The sequence below is a fragment of the Morone saxatilis genome, unplaced genomic scaffold (assembly GCF_004916995.1).
Source record: "Morone saxatilis isolate NCDOM2014 unplaced genomic scaffold, NCSU_SB_2.0 Contig23, whole genome shotgun sequence".
In the NCBI taxonomy this organism is placed as follows: domain Eukaryota; kingdom Metazoa; phylum Chordata; class Actinopteri; family Moronidae; genus Morone; species Morone saxatilis.
Genome location: NW_023339796.1, coordinates 6,548,547 through 6,574,046, shown reverse-complemented (window position 1 = coordinate 6,574,046; position 25,500 = coordinate 6,548,547). Strand labels below are relative to the sequence as shown.

At 39.2% G+C, this 25,500-nt stretch overlaps 1 protein-coding gene across 1 annotated transcript in view; it reads right to left on the bottom strand.

Annotated features, from left to right (window-relative positions):
• Positions 1-6,906: 6,906 nt before the first annotated feature.
• The window catches only part of LOC118334808 (netrin-G1-like), a 50,422-nt gene continuing 31,828 nt past the window's right edge, over positions 6,907-25,500 (bottom strand). Inside the window, exons 3-6 of the mRNA XM_035670880.1 lie at positions 20,738-20,910; positions 15,951-15,977; positions 14,680-14,724; positions 6,907-8,728 (exon numbers count right to left, since the gene is read on the bottom strand). Coding sequence (XP_035526773.1) covers positions 8,490-8,728; positions 14,680-14,724; positions 15,951-15,977; positions 20,738-20,910 — 484 coding nt within the window. The 3' untranslated portion in view covers positions 6,907-8,489. The remainder of the gene's footprint in view (positions 8,729-14,679; positions 14,725-15,950; positions 15,978-20,737; positions 20,911-25,500) is intronic.

Sequence of the window (25,500 nt, the reverse complement as noted above, 5' to 3'; positions counted from 1 at the left end):
CTCTTCCAAGTGTGGTGAGCTGGAACCAGCACTGGCGTGAAGCCGAGTGACAGCTTTGAGGTCAATAGTTGTTCAAAGGAGCGTGACGCTGCTAGCTGCTTAGCAGGTCGGTCATTTTCATAGAAAAAGCAGAGCATCTGCCTGTGTCTCCTGCGGACAGGTTTAACGAGGTGGCGCTGCTCGTCATGGGGGCCGCATTGGCAAGGCCTGTCTGTCTCTAACCTCTCCTGCTCCTTCTCTCTCTCCTTTTCTCCAATCCTTTTCTCCAGGTCTGCCAAACAGGGGTGTTCGTGTTTACTGGTGCCTCTTTTCATCAGGGAACTATTGTTTCATGGCGTGCTTTTGTGATGAAGGCTTCTGTCTTCCCTCCTTTATTTCTCCCCACTGTAACTTGAATCTCTTTGCTTTTGTGTGCCCGTTGTCTACCCGTAAACTACCTCTTCTTGTGTCCCTGCCAGTCTGCCTCTCTGACTTTCTTTTTGTGTGTCCGTTTCTCCTCTAACTGCATCTTTGTAGCAGCTATTTGTTTAGGGATTTCCTGCCATCGCCACCACCTGTGCCTCTTTTTTCCAACACATGAGATAACAGTCAAGGATTAACCAATATCATCGTCAACACTGGTTTGTAATGTGTGGAACAAATACTTTTTCTTTGAAAAAACAAAAAAACAAATGACTTGTTTTTACTGAAGACATAGTAACCTGATGAACTGGACAGTGTGCAACACACACTGTTATTATATGGCTATGCTGGCATCTTGACCTATGCTATTTTGGGTTGACACATCAGGATGTATTATCATCCTGTTGCTGAGCCTTATTCCATGTCGACACTTCAAATAAGCAGCAATTGCATAACATCTACTCCATTCTGTCTACTGAACCATTACATTTGTCTCTGTCCTTATGATGCGTGTGCTGTGTGCTACGTGATTCAATTGACAAGTGTCGAATGATTTGACAATCCACTGTGCTAGCAACTGAGTGTTGCCCTTCGTTTATTTATTTATTTTTTTTTGGCCTTTTGTTGGCTTTATTTTATAGAGACAGCTGTAGAGAGACAGGAAAGGCGGGTGGAGAGAGAGGGGGATGACACGCAGCGAAGGGCCGCAGGTTGGATTCGAACCGCTGCAGCAACTCAGTATAGGGGTCGCCAGCTCTACCGACTGAGCTAACCGGGCGCCCCCCCTTCGTTTTTTAATGTTGTGAGTACTGCCACTGCTATCCTCCTATTTCACCTCCACTGTAAGGTGGAAACAGAAATTTCAGACTTCATAGATGTCTCAAAACCTGGACAGAGGAAACCAAAACTATGCGCATAGTTAGATAAGTGAGTGTTTTGTGTTGAGTGAACATACTGCTTTTGCACTGTGAACACAGGTAAAGAGCTCCCAAAGGGGTAAAATACTGCATTAGGAATGAATCATTGACACTCCCATTTGCAAAATATATTCATGCTTTCTAAATCTTAACTGTATGTGTTATTTTTTTATCAATGCAGTTTGTGGTTATGGCTCAGTGTATCCCTGCCCTCTTCTGTTAACATTTTATTGAATCAAAATGAAAAGTGCAAATGATTTGAGCCTAAACTGAAATACTTACTTAGTATCCTTTCTGGTCCTCATTGTGTGGACGTATTAGGCAAACCCAACGTCTCTGATGCCTACTTTAAGAAAGATAGAACAAAAATACTAAATGTTAAAATTGACCAAGGTATGCATTTTTAGGTTTATTTTGTAGATTGCGATGTGCAATGTGCTTTGGAACAGGTTATAATCTTTTACAAATTCTACAGGTTTATGGTTAGGTACATGTTATTTTTGTTTTCCCAGTCAGGGGTGTTTATATAAAACACACAAACCCCACATCCCAACGAGCTGTGAAAAAATGAAGATAAACCGTTTTCTTCGAAGCTCTGGAACAGACTGTGAATCGTATCTTTTATTTATGGACGGATTCGGTGTGATACATAAATAATTTCTTCAACAGGGTATCGGGGGCTTGCGGTGCCAATCCCAGCCGGGGTTGATTTGCAATTTAGGTGTGGCACTGAAGGCCAGAAGTGCTGGATTTGGCATTGAGAAAAAATAGACAAGAGCTGTGATCGTGTGTGACACTGAATAGGATTACCATCTGTAGCCAAAGAGCCGATTGCTGCCTTAGATTGTATTAAAATGAGGGGACATCAGATTGGTTTGTGGTCGTGACAAGAAAGCAGATTTTTTTTATATGTAGCTTTTGCTTAGTGCCAGAATCTAAACAGTCCTACTTAAAGCTGCCTACGCATTTCAAATATGCCTTTAATTTCATATTTTTTTTGGCAGTTTTGTAGTGTAGATTACTTGACACAACATTGACTCCATTACATCCCACACAGTTTCAAATGAAATAGATGACTTGTGTAGTATATGTGTATTTTCCACATCTTTCTTGAACTATTAGATGGAGGCAGAGTGGAAATGTTGCTTCCTGTTTAGTCGGTTCCAAGAACTCTGAAAGAGCAGTAGGAAAAAAGGTATTTCCATTATGTTCCAGCTGAGGCAGCTTAACTTCCTCTTTGTTCTGTCTATTGATTCTAGTGTACTCTGGCTCTGTGCGCCAAGCCAGCGAACCACCCACCAGCTGTCCTTGCGATGTCAGGGATGTGAATAGGAGTTTGATAAAGCCACAGATGGCATGCTGCTCCCATCCCTCCATAAGTGCCATTCCTGATGTGTTGCCGCAAAAATGGAGTCGATACAACTTCTACCACTGGAGCTGAAAAATTGATTAGGATGAAGAGGGCGGAAGGTCCCAAGATGTTGGTGAGTCAGTGTGCCTGGCTGAATGTATAGTATGTGTTCTAAACAAGGCACGTAAGGTGCACTTTTGCATGGGTGTGTGGCTCAGGCTGTCTCATATGATTTTCAGCCTCTTTTTACTGTTTCAAAGAACATTTATCTACTACACATCTAATAAAAGTTTAATCATTATTATTTATTAAAATTGTTTATTACATAATTAAAAAATAGTGATGTTAGAATGTGATAGATGTGATGATAAAAGGTGTAACAGTGAGGAAAATTCTACCTGGTATCACTGATTTCTCCCTGTGGAGCTTTTTTTGCATTACCATATCTTTTAAATATAAGCTTGCCATATCACAGAAGACAACAAATCAAATGAAATGATACGCTTATATGCAGGTTACTGAGTGAGGCTGAAATTCACTATAAGGCCCAGCCACATCTCTATTTAAGAGGATAATTATTTTTCAGCAAAATCAATAATTTCAATGGAATTACCATGACCAGTCGCTTCTCTTGTCGGGATAATGAACATCTGCACACACTTGTTGCGTTTGGTTTAACTTGTGAACTTTGACACACAAATGAATCAGTGCCATTGATGAATAGCATGTCGTCTTGACAGTGCTGTGGAGAGGTGGAGAGGATTTTAACTCACTCTAACTACACTTTTATTTAACCCTCCTCTGATGAAGTATAAACTGCTCCAGAAAGGAATGGTTTGCAGGCAGTTATGGAACAGGAGCTGATGGTATAAAATACATATTTTGAATTAATTGAACTCATTTTGAGCAACTGAGCTGAACAAGCTTGCTAACTGACAGTTAACGCGAGTTATCATATACACAGACAGCATAGAGAAAACAGAGCAATTGTGACTCACTGACTAGCTCTAGCATCTTCCCGGGTAGCTAGCGTGCTAGAGTTTTGGCTCGATTGCCACAGCCATTAGAGTAGTCCATACGCAACCATTTAATAAAGACGACTGGAATACCTTTAGTGTGGCACTTCATAGTGTAACCAGGCCTTTAAAGTTAAAGGAATTCATCCTCAGACACATAGATTAGAGACACAAACTAAATAAAACCACAATAAAATTCAACATCTCAAATTATGCGACATCCTCTCCCAGCTGTCTTACACAGGCTATGTACTGTGCAGTAATTAGTTTTAATTTGGTGCTCGCAATCATTTTGCAAGACTAGGTGTAACTTTGTGGAGATTTGCAACAGATCTTTCTGAACAGGCAAACAAACAAACTGACTAGCAAATAAATAAATAAAGTTACTTCCATTGTCAGGTAGCAGGCAGCCTTTGCTCTATGAGAGTGGTGCTGCTGCTCAAAGGAAGAAAATGACTTTGTGAAAACTTCAACTCTCCATATGGAGCCACACTTTTAATTTCTTTTGTTACAGTGACGGTTGAGCCAGCCGCTGAAACTTGCTCAGTGAGGGGTCCAAGGACGTCTTATCGTTGACTTGTGAAAGCTAGACCTACAAGGACCTGCAACCTCTAACTTCTATCTAAGCTGTATATCACTGTACCTATACATGATAAGCATTCATGAAACAAAATACAAGCTGTACTTTCTTACTTCTAACTACTACTACTACTTTATTACTACCCTTTAATTAAAAACAGCTGAGGGAAGACATTTGAACTAGGCTTTGTGTTCCCAGTTATAGCATATTCAAATAGTCTGGGAAAGAATATGAAGCTGGGGGCTCATATGCCACTGCTCATCATATATGCATTCAATATTATTTACAATGTTGACTGCAGTTTAGGTGTCCCTGAACAGCATCAATTTGTGTTTTGAGATCTACTGCTGTGCATTTCAAAGAGTGTCATTGATTAACTGAATATGGATACTGGATTGCTAAAAAGCTAAGTGCTCCAGTCACATTGCTGAGCCTCTTCTTTCCTAGATACTGAGTACCCCTTGTCTTATGTTATGTAACTTTCTTTTGGTGCCACCAGTGCTGACAGTGGCAGAACACAAGGACTGCTCATGTCTAAAAATGTCCTCTTAATACCCCCTCCCGAGTCTTAGAAGTGAAAGGAGGAAGGACAAGGTGTTGATGTGACACAGAACCGCGGGGAACATCACTAGCGAACAAAATCCTCAGGTCTTTTCTTTGTGCACTGCATTCTGACCCCTGACAAAAAGCATCATGCTACACTCCAAAAATCACACTTGGATTTTTGCTTAGCTATTTATGATAGTATAAGAAAATACATTCATGCATGTTCAGTAACACATGTTGTAGTTGCTACTTTTTCTTTAAATCTGGTGTAGAAAAAGAGAAAGTTGCTCTAAATATTCCACCCATACTCTAAGAGTAAGCAGACCATGTAGAGGAATTATGGCGCTCATTTTCACTTCGTGGCTGAGGATGTTTGCAGCATGTTACGCCTGCTCTTAAAGGCAGAGCAATGGTCTCCATCCAGTAGTTAATCAACCTTTTGTGCCATAATCTGCATTTAAGTGCAAGAGACTTGGATTTAACCTTACAACGTTTTTGTGCTAATAGCTAAATACAGCCCAAAGCCAGAAGCAAATGTCATAAAACACCAATTTTATTGCACTAACATGTCATAAAGGTAATTGTCTTTCACACACACACTCTGGCCCTTAAACACTGCTGTATAGCTTCTTTTCCTCAAACTGTCACCACAAACGGTCTCAAGTGTGCCACTTTACCTTCTGCAGAGCCCGTTCAGAGAAAGGAACCTTGAACAAAACTATTAAATCACAGAAGGTGATACAACTGCAATATTGGATATGATGTTGTTACTGTATTTTAGGGGTAAGAGCAGTTATTTGCCACTTTTAGTCACATCCGCAAGCTTGAAAGAGCAATTGACCTTTCGCTAAGCCCTGCCCCCCTTAGTTACCAAGCTTTCTGTTCTTGCATGGCGCAGTTTAAAATGGATTCACTCAAGGCAGATGACCACCCACCTAGAGCCGGAAGGGGCTCTTCTAGGGGTTTCTGCCTTCTTAAAGGCATGTTTTTTCTTTGGCCTCCGTCGCAATTGGCGTTTGCTCATGGGTGGCTACTGTTGGCGCTCTCTCGTAAATGTTTATAAGGAGTTAAGGTCTAGACTCTGCCCCTCTATTTGAAAAGTGTCCTGAGATAACTTCTGTTATGAATCGGCGCTATACATTGAATTGAATTGAATTGAACTTGTAATTCTTAGTGATTTCTGCATGGACAAAAGCAGGCATTCCCATTTCTAGCTGGCGATTGTCTTTTGACAGCTGTAAGGACAGCTGGCAATTTTATCTGCTGTAGCTAGCTATCTATTTAAGATAACGTTGTCACCAGCTGACTCGTTTTAAAAGGAGAACTCTGAAAAGGGTCTTAAATGTGAACTCTATGGCTATATACATGATATTGTGCTAAAACACAAGTTAAAGCTGCATGTCCTAAGCAAAAAGTCACCATCTTCGCCAGTTAAGGATCCATGTGGAAGATAAAGAAACAGCATTATGCTTGCATTGCAGTGGTATAGTGTTAGGTAGTTAGTAAGGTAAAGAAAGGTTACTTATTCCAGGTTACTTCTGTAGGTAAGCTAGTTAGCTGGACATGCTAACATTTACAGCTTACGTTAGAGCAGATAAACACAGTGTTTAATCAATTCCTGAGAGGTGTACTCTTGTTTTTTTGGGTTGGAAAGGTTAAAAAACTCTTTATCTAATCACTCTTAATAGAGCCCAATGTTCACCACTTCAACATGTGGATAAATCCAAAGGTTGACAGGCCTGCTGCCTAATATGGGTGTTAACCTATAATTGGACAATCACGGCTTTGGGGAGAAGTTTAGCAAATGGTCAATTCTAAAAGGATTTACTGATTTATTTTCTAATTGAAATTAATCGACAATCACATTGTTTCTTGTGTTTTATCCAACAAATCATTCCTCTCCTCTGTTATTTTACACAGTGTATTAACTAATTTCAAATACCTCATCTTAGTTTCCAAAAGTTGCTTTCTCAGACAAGAATCTCTGTCAAAAAAGGCATTTGCTACTCTATTCATCAACAGTGTCATTTAATGAGAGGCACTTACAGTAGACTCTAACACAATTGTGTTTAATGACAACCTCTGGAGGAAAATTAATCTCTCAAATGAAATTGGTCTCAGTGCTCAATATGTCACCCAGTGGGATGCAACTTCATTTCTATTCATTGACCCTCCATGAATTACAGCTCATTTCCTGAACGTGTCGCTTCTCGGAGGCTCCCGCAGCAGGATGCAGGCTTTCAACCGTACCAGCTCAAAAAACCTTCCCCTCTTTCCATTTGATTCAAGGATTAGATCTGATTAAACATTTGAGCTGGACAACCTCTGCGACAGCCATGCAATCTCCTTTTTTTTTCTCCAAGACTTCTTGTAAAATTTACATAAAGCTGATGGCATTTTGGCTTGGGATTCTTCTGATTCTCCCACCTTTCAGGAGCACAACAAGGATGGGTTACAGCACATTAGTAAAAACAACTTTAGTTGTCATTTGTTGACTGATATATTGTTACCAGCAACTGTTGCTTCAGTGAATTCAACAATTGACATTGATAGCTTCCAAGAATCCTTTAAAATGACATTCAGCTATTGTCATTGGCTTCTGCCTATCTACAAACAATACACTTCTACACTCTACACATCTTGTCTCAAATGTCATATTACTACTTAATAAAATTACTACTGTTCAACAACAAGACAAAGACATGTTTTTCTTTTTCCCTTTGGTGGAAGTGTATTGTGTAAGTGTGTATGTAAACATAGTTTTGACAGCAGCTCTCAAATGAAGAGAACCATGTGCCACACAAGCAAAGAAATAATACAACCAAACTCCTTATGCACTTAGTCCACATCTAGGACAGTTCGGCAGCAATAGAAAACAAGTAATACATCTTTTTGTTTTGCGTAGTCATGAAAATATCTGTTTTATACAAAAATTAAATACAGTTACAGTATGTTACAACTTTTTTTCCCATACAGGTGAGCTCAAGCATGACTACAAAGCCTCTGAAAAATAAAACGAAAATGTACTAGATTGGTACTTGTCACGGGGCTTGATAATAATACATGTGCAGCATTTGGCAAAACAACGGACACCCTTCAGCAAAGTAAAATCACCAGAGTCACCAAAGCACAGGGAGGAGAAAGTGAGGGAAAAAGGGAAGAGCGAGGGAAAGAAAGGGAAAGGAGAGAAGAAGGTAACAAGTAAGGAAGGAGGCAGTGAGGCAAGATGTTTTAAGATGTTCCCGTCCACATTATTATTTTTTAATGACTTCAGATGATACTTAGAAATCATGTGTCTAGTTTTGTATAGTTTTCTCTCAGAATGTGGGTAGCGCTATCCGAGTCTCCAGCGTTTAATGAAGTATCAGCCAATGACATAATCACACAGCGAGGGCTCCAACTGTTTCCTCTGTGACACAAGACAGCAGTGACTTCACCAAGCCTTTCATAAATCCATCTAGTATTCAGTATAACAGATCAGTGCACCACCTGTTGCACTAGTAACACTGTCACCCACAACTGAGGCCTTGTCTTGAGATGCAAAAGAGTTGCTTATATTGTATTCTTAGCACATTGTCCAGACATCCTTTGTCCTTCATGTTCTTAAGGTTGAGTGTTCAGTCTCAACATGTGTGGTCTTAGGGTTTTGGTTGAGGATGGGAGGCCGTCCAGGTCTCTCAGCAAAGGGAAACAATCAATAGTGGGAGCACTACGAGGGTAAGAGCGAGCTGGCGGCTGATGGGGGGGTGATGGAAGGAGGCCCGTCCAGACAATTGGTCATCACACTCCCCGGGGCCCTGGCAGCGAGCTCTCTCGCACAGGACACCCGTGAAGCCGGGAGAACAATGGCACCGCTGATGGTGGTGGCACGTGCCACCGTTCTGACAGCGCAGCATCGCGTTGTCACACACCCGAGCTGCGGAGACAAAGCAAAAAGGGCAGGGGAGACAGGAAGGGGTGATTAATAGATCACTCAGTGATAGGGCGGCAGAGAACATCAACAGGCAAGTTCACAGGGCACAAGCTGCCTCTTCTTGTCCTGTCTGCATTGCTCTGTGTCCTTAGAGTACAGCTGACACATTAGGGAGGGTGAAACCAAGGACTTTTGTGTAGAAGTGTGCAGAGGAAGAATAGACAGATAACCAGGGCACATACTGTATGAATACTAGAATGCAACCCACAGCCTGTGAAAATTCATTGCATGAATGACTGTTTATGACAAAAGAACACAGACAGACATTGTATGGATATTTTTGGGAACACCAAAGGGACTTTAGAGCAAATAATTCTGGCAAAACAAAAGAGCAAACAAACCATGGCAGTGATGAGGTGAAATTAATGTTTAGTGAATCGGGGGTTACAGAGTATTGTGAACAGCCGATCTCTGCAGGACAGGAGAATTAAATTTTGCTTCCCTCTGGCACAATGACACTCATAGACACACACAGAAAGAGGAGAAGAAATGGGATTGATACCTGGCTCCACTTACACCATCTCTGCCTTTGATATGCAAATAAGCATTTCTAGGTAATTGCACCAATTGCTGTTATTTTCTTCTCTGCCATTAACCCTTACAACAAAGAATGCAACCCTGTGAGAAGAAAAGGAGATAATATCCAGGAATGCATTTCTTTAGCGGCCACCAACATATCTTTGTTTTGATATAGATTGATTAGAACTACATAAGCTGATATTCACATTTCCAGACAAAAACTCACGACTCAATTATCCCAGGAAGCCCCTCTGCTGGCAGAGGTGAAATCCTGGAAGAGGTAATATTTGCCAAGAGATTTCAGTGTAATTGGATATCTCTCCCTGCATAAATAGTAATCACATTTTTGGTTTTCAGTAATGTGGCTCATGCATCAGAATAAACTCAACAAATAATCATTGCTTCTGCCAAAACTGATTAAAAAGGCATCGGTATTGCATTTAACTTAATTATATTCCCATCCCTTTCACACAGACACCACTGCTGTTATGTGCTTTAAATGGAAATTCCACCTGTGGATATAGGGTTTATTGTCAATATGGGATTTTCAATAATTCTGTGATGAAGTGTTGTAAACTACTCTTCTAGTGAACCCACTTTCCTTGCCTCAACTGCCTCTACTTTTGAAAACCCTGAGAGATTTGGTGTGACAGCCTTCTTGTGTAGAACTGTTTTTAGAAAGATTGATAATGATAGCAAATACAGCAGTTCTTCCAGTCAGTACTCCGTACTTAAAATGCAGCAGGTTTTGTAGCAGCGTTGCATGATAGATTTCTCCCTGTATGATTGTTGAACAGTGGTGCAAAATAATGAGTCTGGCAAGAAGCCGCTGCTCTTTGATTCAGAGACTGACACCAAAATCTGACATTTACAATTGCTATTTTAGATTAAAGATTTTCAGCCATAAAACTGCTTTGAATCGATACTGTGAATATGACATCATCATTTTTAGAATTAATGAAACACAAAAAAACAGACAACAGACCCTGATCTGATCTATAAAACATATCAGGAATAAGCTGTGTGTTTGCACTCATTCTTCTTTAAAGGGCAAATCAATACTGAGCAACAAAAATAATTATGGTGCAGATGTATGTAAGCGTGATTAACACATTTTTGATCATTTTCATAATTATAGCTATGAGTAGTTGGATTAGAATTACTATATCATTATAGGGTTTAATACAGGCTGGCATCAGACGTTGCTGATCAAATCAATTCCTCTCATTCCCTTTGAAAGCACTGTCCTCCCTGTCATGAAACAGCTTCTTTAGGTTGTAATGAAAAACACATTTTGTGTATGTTTTGCCTGGTGATGCAAAGTAGGGATGTGATTCTTAAAGTGATTGTAATAAATTATTTAAAAAAACAAAGGATCAATAACTATATGTAAAGTGAACCTGTAGTCCTCTTCTACTAATTTTTTTTGGCTTTCCTTCACGAAACATTACTGTTTTGGTTCACTCTCACCAATCTCATAGCATCGTTTTTGGCAGCTGCAGGCAGCTGTTTTCAGTGAAAAAGCTCTAAATATGCAGTTCACCCAACATTCCCAGCCCAGACAGACACTTAGCAACTAGCTGGTGAAAAACAGTGGAACATTCAGCAGTTTAAAGGACTCAGATTCAGATACGGTGGCATTTAGCAGTAAAGTTGCCAATTACAACCATTTGAATACAGCTCAGACTTACAAGTGTGTAGGAGAAAGTAAAGTCGCTGCGAAACCTTGTCTTGACCAGTCTTGGTCCAAGCCTGACAGGACCAAGCCCTCTAGTCCACTCATGCTGAGAAAAATGAACACCTTACTAGTGCAAAAGTGTCTGTACTTGAACTCTGCACGGATGAAAATGGACTCCTAAATCTCTGAGTGCTGTTGCTGTGTCCTCAGTGGGTTCAAACATTAATGCCCTTCTGGCTACACTCCAATCAGTAATGTCAGCTTTCTAATTTTACAGCTAATGGAAAACACCTGCCTTGTGTGTGTTGGTAAAAATTTCCATGGGATCAGCTGAGTCTCCATTGTCTAGTCTACACATTAACTTTGTTGCCTATGGCCGAAGGATAATCTGTGTGTCCTCCAGCTGGCCCTAAGGACCATTGTCTTTTTAAAAGCATCTGTAGCCCAATTAGTTTTCTTTTCCAGAGGCTTAAGCCTGCGGTGTCTTTGTGGAGCCATAGGGCACTGCTGTCATAAAAAAATACAGTGTAAAATAAATCAATTATCCCGTGTCACACAGAAAAAAAACTCACATAGTGACTGGCTCTGTGTGAAATAATAATAAGTTTGTAAGTTCTTCAGCATCTTCAGTTCTTATATATTATGGATACAATGAGCATATCAGTGATTTATTGATCATAAATTATACTCAACACTGTATGGTGTACAATAAGATGTATTTACACATGCATTACACATGCAGTCATCATTAGCGTAACTCATTTAAACCTTAACATTTATATCTAGGATCAAAGGTGAAATATACAATATAATCACCATCTCATAAAGTTTAAAGGGGCAATTTTGTATCGCACATAAAATTGGGGGACAAGAGAAAGAATAATCAAAATTAAAGCAGCAGAGCCTGAAATATCCTCACATTTAGTCTAGTAAATACAGGTAAAACCCCCGGAACACTGCATTCTACATTTCCCATAATGCAACTCAATATTGTATTTCGTTAGGGGTTATTCTTTCAGACAGTTCCAAAGGATTAGCAGTACTCTCTGTGATGAGTACACTGAACACAAAATTGGCAGAGTGCCTGTTTAATAATGAATAATACGTATGAAAAAAATAGATAATGAAATCTAATATGAGCCTTTTTTATCAGTTTTTACATACAATGTTCTCTTATGTAGGGGAGTTGACAAATCTGCCGGTGTGATGTCACTCACTCTCATACTTGTGCTGGCAGCAAGTGAGAACAGAGAAAATTCAAATCTTGGCTAAGCACCAGTATACTCTCTTCTGAGACATATGTGCACCTCACACCTCTGTCAGATGTGTGACATTTTAGCAGTATAACTGTTATGACAGATCCATCCTTGGGCCTTGGTGTTGCACGAAGCAACATGGAGAAAATTCACTGCAGCAACAGCAAAACAGTGATAGATAGGAAAGACAAAGAGCTGAATTAAATAATATATTGCTGCATGTGTGAGAGCATGATGAATTTGAAAGGTATTTTTCCTAAATATAATTTTGTCTTGTTGTATTTGATGACAATTCAACTCAACTCATTGAATTATTTAGTCAATTAGGACACATTTCATTTAGTATGATACTGAGATATTGGACATATTGTTCCTTCTATTGTGACTTTTTTAGAGAATCTGTCAGTCTGAGACATACTCAGGCAGGTCTCTAATCCTCTCATCTCAGTGAGCTCTTGATGTCCTCAGACACTGTGGGACTGAAGTTTGTGAGATACAGCAAGTCACACCGTGGTATCAGGTTAAAAGTCACAAATTGATGTCCTGGACCATAGCTCCTGTCACTCTTTTTTGTGAAGATCTAGATCTTATGTGTTAGAAATACATTTTATTGAATAGCCAACCTTTTTAAATGTGTCATTTAATATGAACAGATCTAATATTACACGAATTGCTGAGTTTTGCTGCAGTCATGTGAAGCCTGAAAGGGAGCTATAGTATTAAAGATCCCTTTTTTACAAGAAGGACCCTGGAGGGACAGCAGCTCATCCATTTAATTACATACAGGGGGAAATCATATTCATAGTTTAATTTAATAGTTTTAAAAAGCTTTTATAACTATAGATTCACTAGTGCAATTAACTATAAGTGGAGACAGTTTTCAGATACAGGATCTGCTAATTATATGCTCTGAGACAGAATAGTGTTGCTTCAATTACATTGAATCAATATCTTTTGCCATGATGTCAGGGTAAGCTGAAACCTGTGTTCAGCCATGCCTCCTGTTATCATATTAACATGAAGGCTTCATCATTAGTCATGATTTGAGGCTCTAAAGTTCAACATAAATTGTCAGCTACAAAGTAGCACTTGACAGTGGCAGGAATACAAAATTGCATCTAAAGACAGACAGTGACTGATTTTCCTTTTACTCAAGTTCAAGTCCTGTGTTACATTTGGAAGATTAGAAACATTCAAGGACTAGTTCAACATTTCGGGAATATTCTCTTTCTCACTGAGAGTTAGATGAAATGAAGATTTATATACCACACTCATGTTAAATGAGCCAGCTAAAGCCAGTTGCCAGTTAGCTTAGCTTAGGACAAAGTGTGGAAGCTGTCCCATTCAAAAATACATAGATAACATAGATAAGATAAGTCTCATTTGACTAAATTTGAGGGTTTTTTGTTCCATGACATGCCATATTATTGATTAACTGATCGGTATAATTTGTAAATGTATTAATATAAAAAAATAAGCTGCAGCCCCAAATAATACCAATTACTGCAAATGCTAAATAACGTCCTTGTGTTTATTTGAGATACTGTTGTTGCACTATAAAATGTCACCTCTCTGCAAAAGAAAATGTCACCCCTCCCGCACTTAATGATTTCTCTTATGAAAACACCTACTGACATGAAGTGTTTAGAACTGACGTAAGTGTGGCAGATGCAGTACACCTACATAGAAAAGCTTTTTGTGAAATTGCAGTAGGTTAGATTGATACTGTGTTCTGATACTTTATATGGAAATTATTGCGAATACACAGGAAAGCAGAATCGTTTGTAATCCAGTCCAGTGCATCAACTGGTTTCTTTTCAACTGACTGAAACACTTTTTATTTTCATAGGTGCATCTTATTCCCAGCTTTGTGAGTCCAGACGAGAGAGGGAAGGAAATGCCCTCCCTTGATTGTGGAAATCCTGAAAGCCCTCTTTTAATTTTTTCTTTTCTGGCTGTGAGAGCAGTGGTGCAGATGCAACTTAACACTCACTACACAGGATATCTGGGCCTGAGGATTAGCTGGAGATAGCTGGAGATCAATCTACATAAACCCCCCTGGAGCTTCTTCTCTCCTTCCCTCTCCTTCTCCGCTTTCCTTTTTTTCCTTGTGAACATGGCAGAAAGGGTGCGCCCCCAGAGAGCATTCTGGGTGTTTAAAAAGAGGGCATGATCAAAGGGGTTAGGAGGCAGTGGACTCTGTGATCACGAGGCATGTGGTCCATTCCCTACAGTGTTCTCACAACAAAAGGTCTGCCTTGTAAGGACCAGCGTGTGTTTGTGTGCATGCAAGATGAAAGAATCTGGGCTTTGGGAAAACAACCTGCATACCGCTATTTGCATCTCCTACGTTACACTTTTTTTTTCAAATTGCCAATCAAGAAGCAATCAATTCATTCTATGTATTGTTGATATTGAAGTTACAAAGCCTATAAGCCTACCTTGGTTACGATTTGCAACACCAAGAGATGAAGCATTTGCTCGATCTGTGTAAAAATGGGAGAGGTTATAAATTACACTGAGTTGTCATATAATTCATGCTGTTATATGTAGTTAAAGCACAGGGACAGCATGCAGAGATTCTCGTTTTTTACATTAATCCGTTTGTTATCTGGGCTAATTGCCTCAGAGTTACTGGAAAATGTCTGGCAAATGTTTAGTAGTAATGTAGAATAGTGTGCATGCAGCTTAAATGAGTGAATTTTTCACAAGACAAAATGCAGAGACATGTACATATGGTAGCTGCTTTTGTTATCCAGTACGAGGAGTCACCTTCAGGCATCAACATGCATATGGATGCATGGTGGAACCATGTCTTGATAAAAGATGTTTTTCTTTTCTCTGGCTTTGGGCAAATATCTGTCTGTGCGCTTACAGCAAATATTCTTGTGTGGGAAAAAAAAAAGGATTCTCAGTAGTACCTACTGATACACTGGCCCAAACATGCAGGACTCCCAACAGTATTTCATGGCCTAGCAAGTAATTTAAACGTAAACCATATGTTTTTTGCTGCTGACCATTTAGTAAACCATGCTTAAAGTATTTCTTACCTTAAAACAATGGATGCCTGCAGGGTAGGAAACCTTTCAGGCAGCCATTGTTTTTCATTCATTTGTGTACAATATGAAAATGAAAAATCGTTTTAAAACTTGCTCCTGGTGTGTAATTTACCACAAAGTTTAAAAAGGCTCCATGGTCATTAAGTTAACCTACTCATTGATGTTAATGCTACATGTAAATATATGGAAATCAGCCATTGATTCAATATATTGAACAGGACAGCATGGTTTACAAAACGTTTGGCAGGAAGGTGGAGTATATATGATTTGATCAGTTAAAGTCCTTGTTGTCCTGTTATTTTTTCTTCTTAAAACAAGAAAATGTTGCCAATGGGGTGAGAAAATTCTACTTGTTTCAAATGCAGCTTCTTATAATTGTCACAATTAAAATTGCATTGGAGAAAAGTAAGGTTTTCTCACACCATTCGTTGGTTCACTTCCATTCATAAAAGCAGGGTATCAAGATGTAATCCTACAGTAATTTCTTGTAAGGGGGGATTTTTCTCATTGTGGAAAATATACTGATGAATGAAAACGGTAATGTATGGCACAAATTCTCAATTCACAACATCATCAGTCAGACAATAGTTAGTCATCACTGAGGGAGGAAACCATTAGTCAGCATGCCAATTTAAAAAGTTTGATAAACTTACGCACTGGTCCATGATTACTGGGAACACCTACGGAAAGAGCAAATAAACAGTGTTCAATTAAAGCTTGACTCATGCCATTTTACTCTTGAAACTTTAGTCATGAAACTGCAAGAGAAAACATTTTTGTGAGTTGTTTGCCTTGAATAATTCAAAGCCCTGCAGCACTTCCAATTGGTCTCCACTGTGTCCACTGATTAACAGCAGCCATGGCTCTGCAGAAAACCTGACCACTGCATGGTCCAACACCCGCCCTCTACTGATGATAATAACAGGTCTGCCAGTGATGAAATGTCAACAGAATCAAAACTCTAAGTACATAACATGTCTTTTCATCACCATTTTCATTTATGTTTGAAATAAACATGGTTTCTGCTATTGGCATCTCTTAAAAGATAGATAATTCCTCTATCATCTTTGAATTAATTAATCAAACAAGACAAACAGCATCTGTAATAATTCATAGTATTCATTGTGATCTTCTCCAATTGATAGGTTAGGGGTTTCCAATATAGTGTTGTAGCATAAGCAAAACATCACCTGTAAACTACGTAGGCTGAAAGAAATATTAGAAAGTAATTTTATAAGCAGTAAAACAAAAGGCCCTGTCTGTGTGCTGGAGCTGACTTTGGCAACCCTGTTGCAGCCATTGTCTGGGACATATGTGTTATCAGTTTCTGGCTGTAGAGTCACCATCATTGTGTTACACTAATGTAATCAGTGGACAAATCCTACCCCACAATTAGTGCAATTTCTGATCCTTTTATTTAAGCTTTACTGTGTTGCCCTCCAGTGATTATGTTTCTCTGGGGTTTTCATATTGTTTGCAACACATTCATCACTTTATTACCAGTTTGGAGCAGTCACAGCAACTCTTGGCCAGTGCACAACACTGCAGTAGCAGGTAAAGCACGAATTTTAAGCTCCAATTTGCAAGAAAGCAAGCAAGGTGCAATCCCTAACCAATAGTTGGTCTGTGTGAGAAATGGAGGGCAAACAATATTGCCCTTTGAAGCCAAATCACATTCTATAGTCTGATCAAACTCTCAGCCCCAACCCCTCTTAACCTGTGAACCTGCTTTGGAACACGAGATGAGTTGACGCTCCCTGTAAAGTGGACTGTCAACATAATTCTCGAAGTGATTCCTCTTCTGCTCTGCAGCGAACTTACAGAGCTTTCTCCTCCTTCTTTTAGGGAAGCCTTGGATTTGAATCACTCTCAGTCACTCTCTGCAGCTGACAGCTATGGCCCATAGCAACGCAGGGCTCCATTTTGGGCCCTCTAATTTATGACTAGATGAAGGGTCACGTATGTCCATATATCTGCATGTGCAGGGATTTGAATATGTAATAGACCTCGCCTTGTTCTTACCTGTGAGATAAATGACTTCCATGATTAAAGAGGAAGACTTGATGACAGATGAAAGCTATTAAACCATAATTACATTTTACACGTTCAGCATATTTGTCTTGATACAAGGGCTGTATGTTTAATATCCTCATAGAAAATATGAGCTTCTCATAATGGATAAAGGCATGTTACATGGCATTGGCTTTACTTATGAGAGAAATAAGAATAATTTAAGACAAAAGTGTGTTCATTCAACACCTGGGGGACCAATATTGCTACGTCACTTCCATGTGCAACATTATTGCATTTTATGCCACTGCCAAACAAGTGCTAATATTGCTTTTGATATGGCTAGACCTTGGTTTCATCAGTTCAGTGCAGATGCGGCCAAGTGTTGGATTTTTTAATAACGGCCTGTCAATCTGACAGTGAGCACCACATTGCAGGGAGACTCATAACACAGAAGAGGTGCAGGGGTAAATCCAGCAATATCTCCTTAGAGTTCACAAACGTTCTCACAAAAAACTCCCACATGCAGTCAGATGTGTTTTTTGTGCACATACATACATACATACATACATACAAAACCATAGACTCATAAGATACACTCACACAAAATTACTTTATAATCATCCAATTCATCATCATAGCCCAAAGAAGTGCAAGCTAGAAAAAGCACCGTTACTGCAATAATGTACTCACACCAAATCAGTGGATCAATAGCAATATCATATCTGTGTACAAATCTAATCAGAGCAACCATGTCTGAGAAATCAAGTCAGACAATCAAACTGAGCATCTGAAAAACCTGCTGTCAGTCCGAGCAGGCCGTTGCCATGAGTGTTTCTGACTGTAAGGCTGAATCAGTGTGAACGGAGGACCAGAGGGCTAGATCTTCCACCATCTGGCCCCGCCTGGCTGTCCACCACCACATCCCTGAGTGGCTGTATTAGATTTATTGAGGCAATGAGCCCCCTGCCTCAGGCAAGGGATTTGATAAATGTGACTCAACTCCCGTCCAAGATTATAATGGGGATAATGCAAAAGAGCACCTTCTGCCTCAGAGTTACCACGTGAACAGGCAGAAAAATATTCAGCGCAAGGTTGTCATGGAGTTGAGGTAGGAGTATTACATTTAATATTAAAGAATTGGAATCAGTGCTATTTACTTAATAATGAATGAATGAAACATAACATGATTTATCAATTGATCAAGTTATTAACTTGATCAACTTTTCAACAGGCAAGACGTGGTTATATCTAAATCTAAACAAAATAAGTTATTTCTTATTACAGCCTACCAAAATGACTGTCAGGGTATTGTGATTGACCAGCATAATGGATTAAGTATAGGTTATAGAATAAATTTAGCTTGAGTTCCGCTTACAAGCCTTTTGGGAAGCTGTAGAACTTTCCAGCAGGTGTAAATATTGCTTATATATATGCCTATTAAAAGTGAAGGTGTTAGGATTATTCCGGGGTATTTGAGAAATAAAGGCTGTACATTTACCACCTTGTTCCAAATGCAGGCAATTTTATTTATATTCACATATTTTTATAATCATACTCAGGGTACAGGGTTTGTTTTTATTCATTTTCCTGTCCCAGACTGGTTTTCTGTACTGCATAATTAGTCAACAGTGCCAGTGGCTCGCCTTTTTAAGTTCATTTCAGTTTAACTTGAGGTCGTGACATGGTACCTTGCGGTGATGGCTATAAACTAGGCATTGCTATAATCAAAATCAAGCATTAATATCACATGAGATGCATTGTAAAGGTCATTTGGGTTATCTGGTTTTTGTGTTTAGGTGTTTTCGTTGCAGGTTTACAACTAACTAACGTCGCTTAACCTAACTACCATTTAAGGTCACTAATATCAAGCTGACAGGCAGCGTAGTTGTAGCAAGTTTAGGCCTACCTAGTGTGTGATGCTATTGTGTATGTGTCCGCAATAAAAATCATAAAGTTGACTTGAGTTGTATCCGCCCTAGTCTTCCAGGAGGTGGAGTTTTATTTTTGAGCTAATAGCAGGTAGTTCAGGTAAAAGTCTGGACATAAGCTTTCAGCTGGGTATCCTTTACTGTCTTCATTGGCATATTGGCTTGTCATGGAGATAGCTTGGTTGCTGGCTTGAAATTGGGTTCACCGTTTGTAACAGCGTGTTATACTCCTTGTAATGCTTGGAATGGGATACAGATGCTTACAAGTCCCCCCCCCCCGGAAAGAAATTAAGGAGGTTAAAAGCTCCTGCAAAAAGCTATAGCGGACTTTCAGTTAATATTATTTGTTACTGTATCCAAGATCAAGAATGCAACCTGATGGCTGCAAATAAAACTATCTTAGGGGAAGACATGGTACCAACATTGACCAATGATTGTTAAAGGATGCAACTGTCCCCGTTTTGTGCAATGTGTACCACCTTTTTGAAAACTCTAACCCACACAAATTACCACCGTACTACTGTGTGTTCAGGACAAAATGTGAAGGCGAATTTTGGTGCCACTGGCAGATAAATCAATAAGAAAAACAATGACACCCAAATTTCGGTGGAGTTAAAAAATATTTATATATACTTCAGAAAAATACATGCTGTATCCCTGGGCGTTCATGAAATATGCCTCATAAATTTACAGGAGAATACAGAGATGAGAGGAAAAAAGAGAGGAACTGGAGGGAGATAACAGAAATAACTGAAGTTTCTTGTGAGTTCTGGGTTCAGTCAGAGGCTGTAGACAAACACACACACACAGACACACTCCAACAGACACAATCAGTTGCTAGCTAGCCTCCAGCTAATGTCTGTACAGTTGGTAAATTGGCTGTCCAGCGGTCAAGTTAATGCAAATGACGTGAGACAACAATTTACTTTGCTTTCTGTCTTAACACAACATGAAGCATTTTGGGGATAGAATGATATTCTGATTCTTCCATTTTGCTTCTGAGAGAATATAGCCATTATTCACATGATAGAAAACAGAGTTTTCCACAAGAACTTAGGTCAAGAAGAAGATTAATTCATTAATCCCCAATGGGGAAATCCATTTTCTAACAACCTGAATGAGCAGAGAGTAAATTGCATGTTCTCAGAATATTATTTTATATTTCATATTTTCGTAAGAGTTGTGTTTACTCACAGTGAAGAGCTCTTTCAAAGGCAGAGCAGGTGTTTGTTCTCACATGAGATATTACAGTTTCATATACCACATGTATTCCAAATATACTTCTCGGTATTTTATTTTATTTTACTCCTGTGATGATGATAAAGAGGTGCAACAATCTCTCAAGGGCAAAGAGTAAAACATTTTCAAAAATAAAAGGTTGCTGTCTGCTGTAGCCAGATAGGAAATGGTCGGTTACTACCAGCACCAACAGTATCACTAGCAAATAAGCTGTATGGTCAGTCTACGACTACTATTATAAGAAATATTAGTATACTTACATATATTTGCCGTTCCTTTGGGTATAGGGAGGTAGGAGCCCACACTCCAGGCTCTTCCGTGGTAGTGCCTCTTACAGCGGCTGCAGTCTGGCCCTGTGGTGTTGTGTTCACACTCACAGCCCAGCTTCCCCTTGTCAAACACACAGCTGTTGGCATGCAGGTTGCACTTGCACCTGAGACAGAAAGATAACAACAAAAGACGGACGCATGAATAGGCATCATTCCGCACCCATTGAATCAATATCCTCTGGAGGGAATACACAAAGTCTGCCCTTGCTGCAGTGTCTATTTGTGCTTTTCAAATTTTTTGACAGGGGTAAATTGAAATCCTGGGTGGGTTATCTGACTTGGATCGTGCTTTCACAAAGCTTCATTATGCTCTCCTTTAAAAAAACAAGGCCTCATTTGTTGCTGCCCCTGCGGAGAGAACAGCAACGCGAATAAGGTCACTTTTGCCACTCTGAGAGCTAAATGAAAGGCACTCTGTAAGATTCACTAATTGAGCCTAAAACAGGGATCTGATAGAGAAATGATAGCATAAAGAGAAGCAGCGTAGCCGGAGAATTCTCTTTTTTCTTGCTCTTCAAAGTTACTGTGTTATTTGGCAAGGGAGCCTTCAGGCAGGAAACCCTACCGTTCGACGGAGCTGGTTTATTAGACAGAACTGTGGCAGAGCTGACAGATGCTCCTGACAGGAGAGGAGAGAAGGCCCGACGGCTTTCAACACTCAACCAAATCCACCCCCGTTATTCTGACCACATGGAACATGCCTGCCAAGCGTTCCAAGTGTATAGAAAAAGAACTAGTAGTTTGCACTTGTTCTAAGAATCTAAATGAGAAGAGAGTAAATTGCATGTTCTCAGAATATAACCTTATTATTTTCGTAAGAGTTGTGTTTACTTACAGTGAGGAGCTCTTTCAAAGGCAGAGCAGGCTGTGTTTGTGGTCACATGAGATATTACAGTTTCATATACCACATGTGTTCCAAATATAATTCTCTGTATTTGATTTTTACTCCTAAGAGGGAAAAGGGTTACAACAAGTGACATCAGCTTCTTGGGCAGCTGGGGGTGGTTGAAACAGTTGGGGGGGGGATCGAGTGGATCTGACACACTACCCGTCCACAGGGATTTGGACGGCTCATGGTTTCACATCATGACTATGTTTGTTTTTACAAAGTGCTTCCGCATATCTGTTGCCTACAATCGGCAGTGAACATGAGACAGAGAAATCACAGCAGCAGTCAGAAATACATCCATTCTAATTGACTTCCTGGCCTTACTGTGACATCTCGCATTAATGATAGATAACTGCGGGAAACAAGGGAAACTATAGCCTGTTCTGTGTAGCTGATAAGCGGCATTAAAACGTCTAAATAGGGTCTAAAGTAATGTGGATGTCTGGTAACACCCACATATGGGTTAGACTATTTTGCATCTATAAGCACTATATACTATACTTGTATAATTATCTTTATTTAAATTCATGCTTTCCACCAACAAACATATATAATAATACCTTGATGTACAGGATAGTAAATATCCTGGGATGGTGTCACGCTAACATAAAATAATATTTATAACAAAACAAAATGACATTTGCTTATTAAGGGTTTTAAATTATCCACAAATATCCTTATAATAGCTTACTGCAATTTTGCAAGTTTTAAATAGTTTATAATGAGCAACAATTATAAATATTCACATACTGTATTGTCTTATACCATACAGTACGCTCAAGCATTTATTACCTGTTTGTGTACATAAAACTGTATTTAAAACTACTGAATGCATCATTATATATGATTCTATCTATGTTAACAGTTTATACATTATGGATGTGTAAAGTAAAAATTGTTAATAAATACATTCATCCTATCTGTTTACACCTATGTAACAGTGTGTTAAGCATTAAATGACTTAATCTGGAATGCAAGTAAAAAAAAAAAAAAACATTATTACTAATACATCTGTGATGAGAGGTGCTCACTTGGTAACAAAAGTGCCTGAAATAGTTCAAGCAATAGTAACAGCAGAATCTTTTCTGATTTGTTACTGTTTTCAATGATTCATTCAGTACATAAAACTCTAAAATCTTTAGTGATCATTCACGTTACCCTTAGATGATCATATACACCTTTAAGTTAAAGCCCCAAAAAACTAAACTTCATTTGTAGATACATAGATTTAGAAAGCTACAGCAACATTAAAGTTGAAAACAACTTCTTGAGTCTATACAAGAAAATCACCATCTTACCTCAGGTTAAGTGCTGTCTCACAATATTAGCAGCCATAATGGATGCGACTGAATATCAGCACACATTCATAGCAACTAAATGCTAGTGCCTCTTACCACGCATTCCCCATAGTCCTTAACTTTTTAATCAATTAAAGTCCCTGCTCCATAAAATTAATGACTGGGTGTAGCTCTTCTGCCATGCAGACAGCAGCAGCTCCCTGAAGTAAAGAGAGATGAGATTTGACCTTCCACTTAATTAAAAACCAGCAAAATTTGGATCATCGCGCCTAACCGGTGCACGCTGATAGAGTAGAGGATGTGGACTCAGGGGAGCTCTGGGATGTGATGCTTTTGCCGCTGGCATTGTCATATTGAAATCAGAAAGCTTTTCTGTCCCCGGTTTGGGTCACAAGAGAGAAGAGATCCCCTATATGTCCAGCCTTTCGAACCTGCACCATTACAAAGACACATTTCATGAAGTTTTAATGACCTTTTATCCCGTGCACTGCCCAATAGCAATTGGTATTATCCATTATCCAAACAAGTGACCCTCCCTTAGGATGTACTGGAGATCATAGCGTCTCTCTGTCCTTCCCATCAATTGCGTTTCTTCAGCTGGGGGTAAAAATGCTCTTAGAAAGGATGAAATGAACACTGTTATCGATAAAGTATGTGTCAGTTACTGTTGAGGTGTGTGTGTGTGTGTGTGTGTGTGTGTGTGCATGAAAGCGGTAAAGGGTGTCATTACTAGACACTACTAAAAGGAAAGTGAAAGGGAAGGGAAGTCCATCAAAATCACAAAAAGGCTTTTTCTCACTCCTGTTATCAAACTATGAAGATATTTTCTTTATTTGTGCAGGTTTTGAGATATCTGTGTCTGAGATTTCTGTCTCCACCTCAACATAATGGATGTGGATGGCATTTAGTCTGTGATGCACACAGCATTGAAAATTGTAATGAAACATGTACAATGTGTGCCTTTGGGCTCATCAAAGGTTTTTATCTAATCATGAATGTTGTCATGACCTTCTTAGTTATACAGTAAATGACCTTCCTTAATCCTCACATTGAAAAAAGACATTTATGCTGTCCGTGGTGAATAATGTGATACAGATTCTGGTCTTTTTTCAAAATAAATTTGCATACCAAATGTAAAAAATAACAAATTTTTATAGTGAAGTAAGGTGAGGCGAGGGTCTAGTTTATGTTCTGGAGCAGACAGCAGCAGTGCCCTGTGTCTTCTCTTTTGGCTGCTGCTTAACCTTGGTTTCTCCTGGCTGCCTGGCACTGTCGTGATGGGCTCACCATGTCTAACACAACTTTCCTTCCTTGTGACAGCTTCTAGCAGAAGAGCAGAGAACTCGTTAAAGTAGAAGAGGCTGAACTGACAGGGAAACTTTCATTTTTTGCTCATTTTAAATGTAACCTTACAAAGACTTCCAAGAAAAGACACTCAAAGCCATTGATTTCTTGTCTACATTTACAGTAATCAAACCTTTAACTGTTATTGAATAAACAGCATTTTTGCCAAAGTGTATTAGTCTAGTCTATCGCTAAGGTAATTGTACAAGACTAAAGAGTATGATATAACATTTGTTGCATAACCTTTCAGACAAATTGCTAATAAATTACAAGGGTTCATGGGGATAGGAATCAGGAGAACTGATTAAAAAACACACTGCATTTGAATGGGGTCATTTTTACTCTGTTGACGAGAAGAGTCCATATGAATGCCCCCCTCTTGTCGTATTCACAACCAACAAGAAATACCTAATTGAAAATGGCAGAAGTAAAGAAAAAAGGATAAGTCTAAATACTGCAAATTATGGAAACTTGCTTACTGTCATGGATTACGGAGACACTTTAATAGAATGAGTTAATTGATAATGTTATAACACCTGTTATTTTCCTACTATGACAAGTTAAAATCACTGCTGTAAATAAGTCGTTAATACATGTGTGCAGACCATTGGCATCAAAGAAGAAGAATATAAGCATTGCTAGATTTTTCTGTTCAAACTTGGCTAACTTTAGATGAAAAGTTGTTTTGGCATCTTGGTTATACTACATATAACCATCATTTTGACAGCATTTCACTGAGTGTATTTTAGTGTAGCATGCTGTTGAAACAACAGGTATATGTAACTCAGATGCCCCCAAAAGTTTACTTTTCAATTAATGTTAGTCCTGTTGTAACCACACTGTGCTTATGAAGTAAAGTTGGCACTTTCTATTTTTTGCACTTCAATTCGTGGCTTCTTGCTACTATAAATCTCATATTATTTTACTTGAACAGTTGCTGATGCTGACTATAATACAATAATACCTACAATACACTAGGCTATATGTGTCTAGTGTTTCATGTTGGTCCCTAACTTGGATTTTCTTTCTCTTTGTGGATGTGATTGGCCTAATTGATGGTTTGCCCCTGCGGTAGAGTATAAATCCTGAGGCTCAGGGGGCCAGGTCGTACACTGATGAAGGGCTGGCAGCTTAAAATGTCTGTCTGTGCATTATTTCCCATT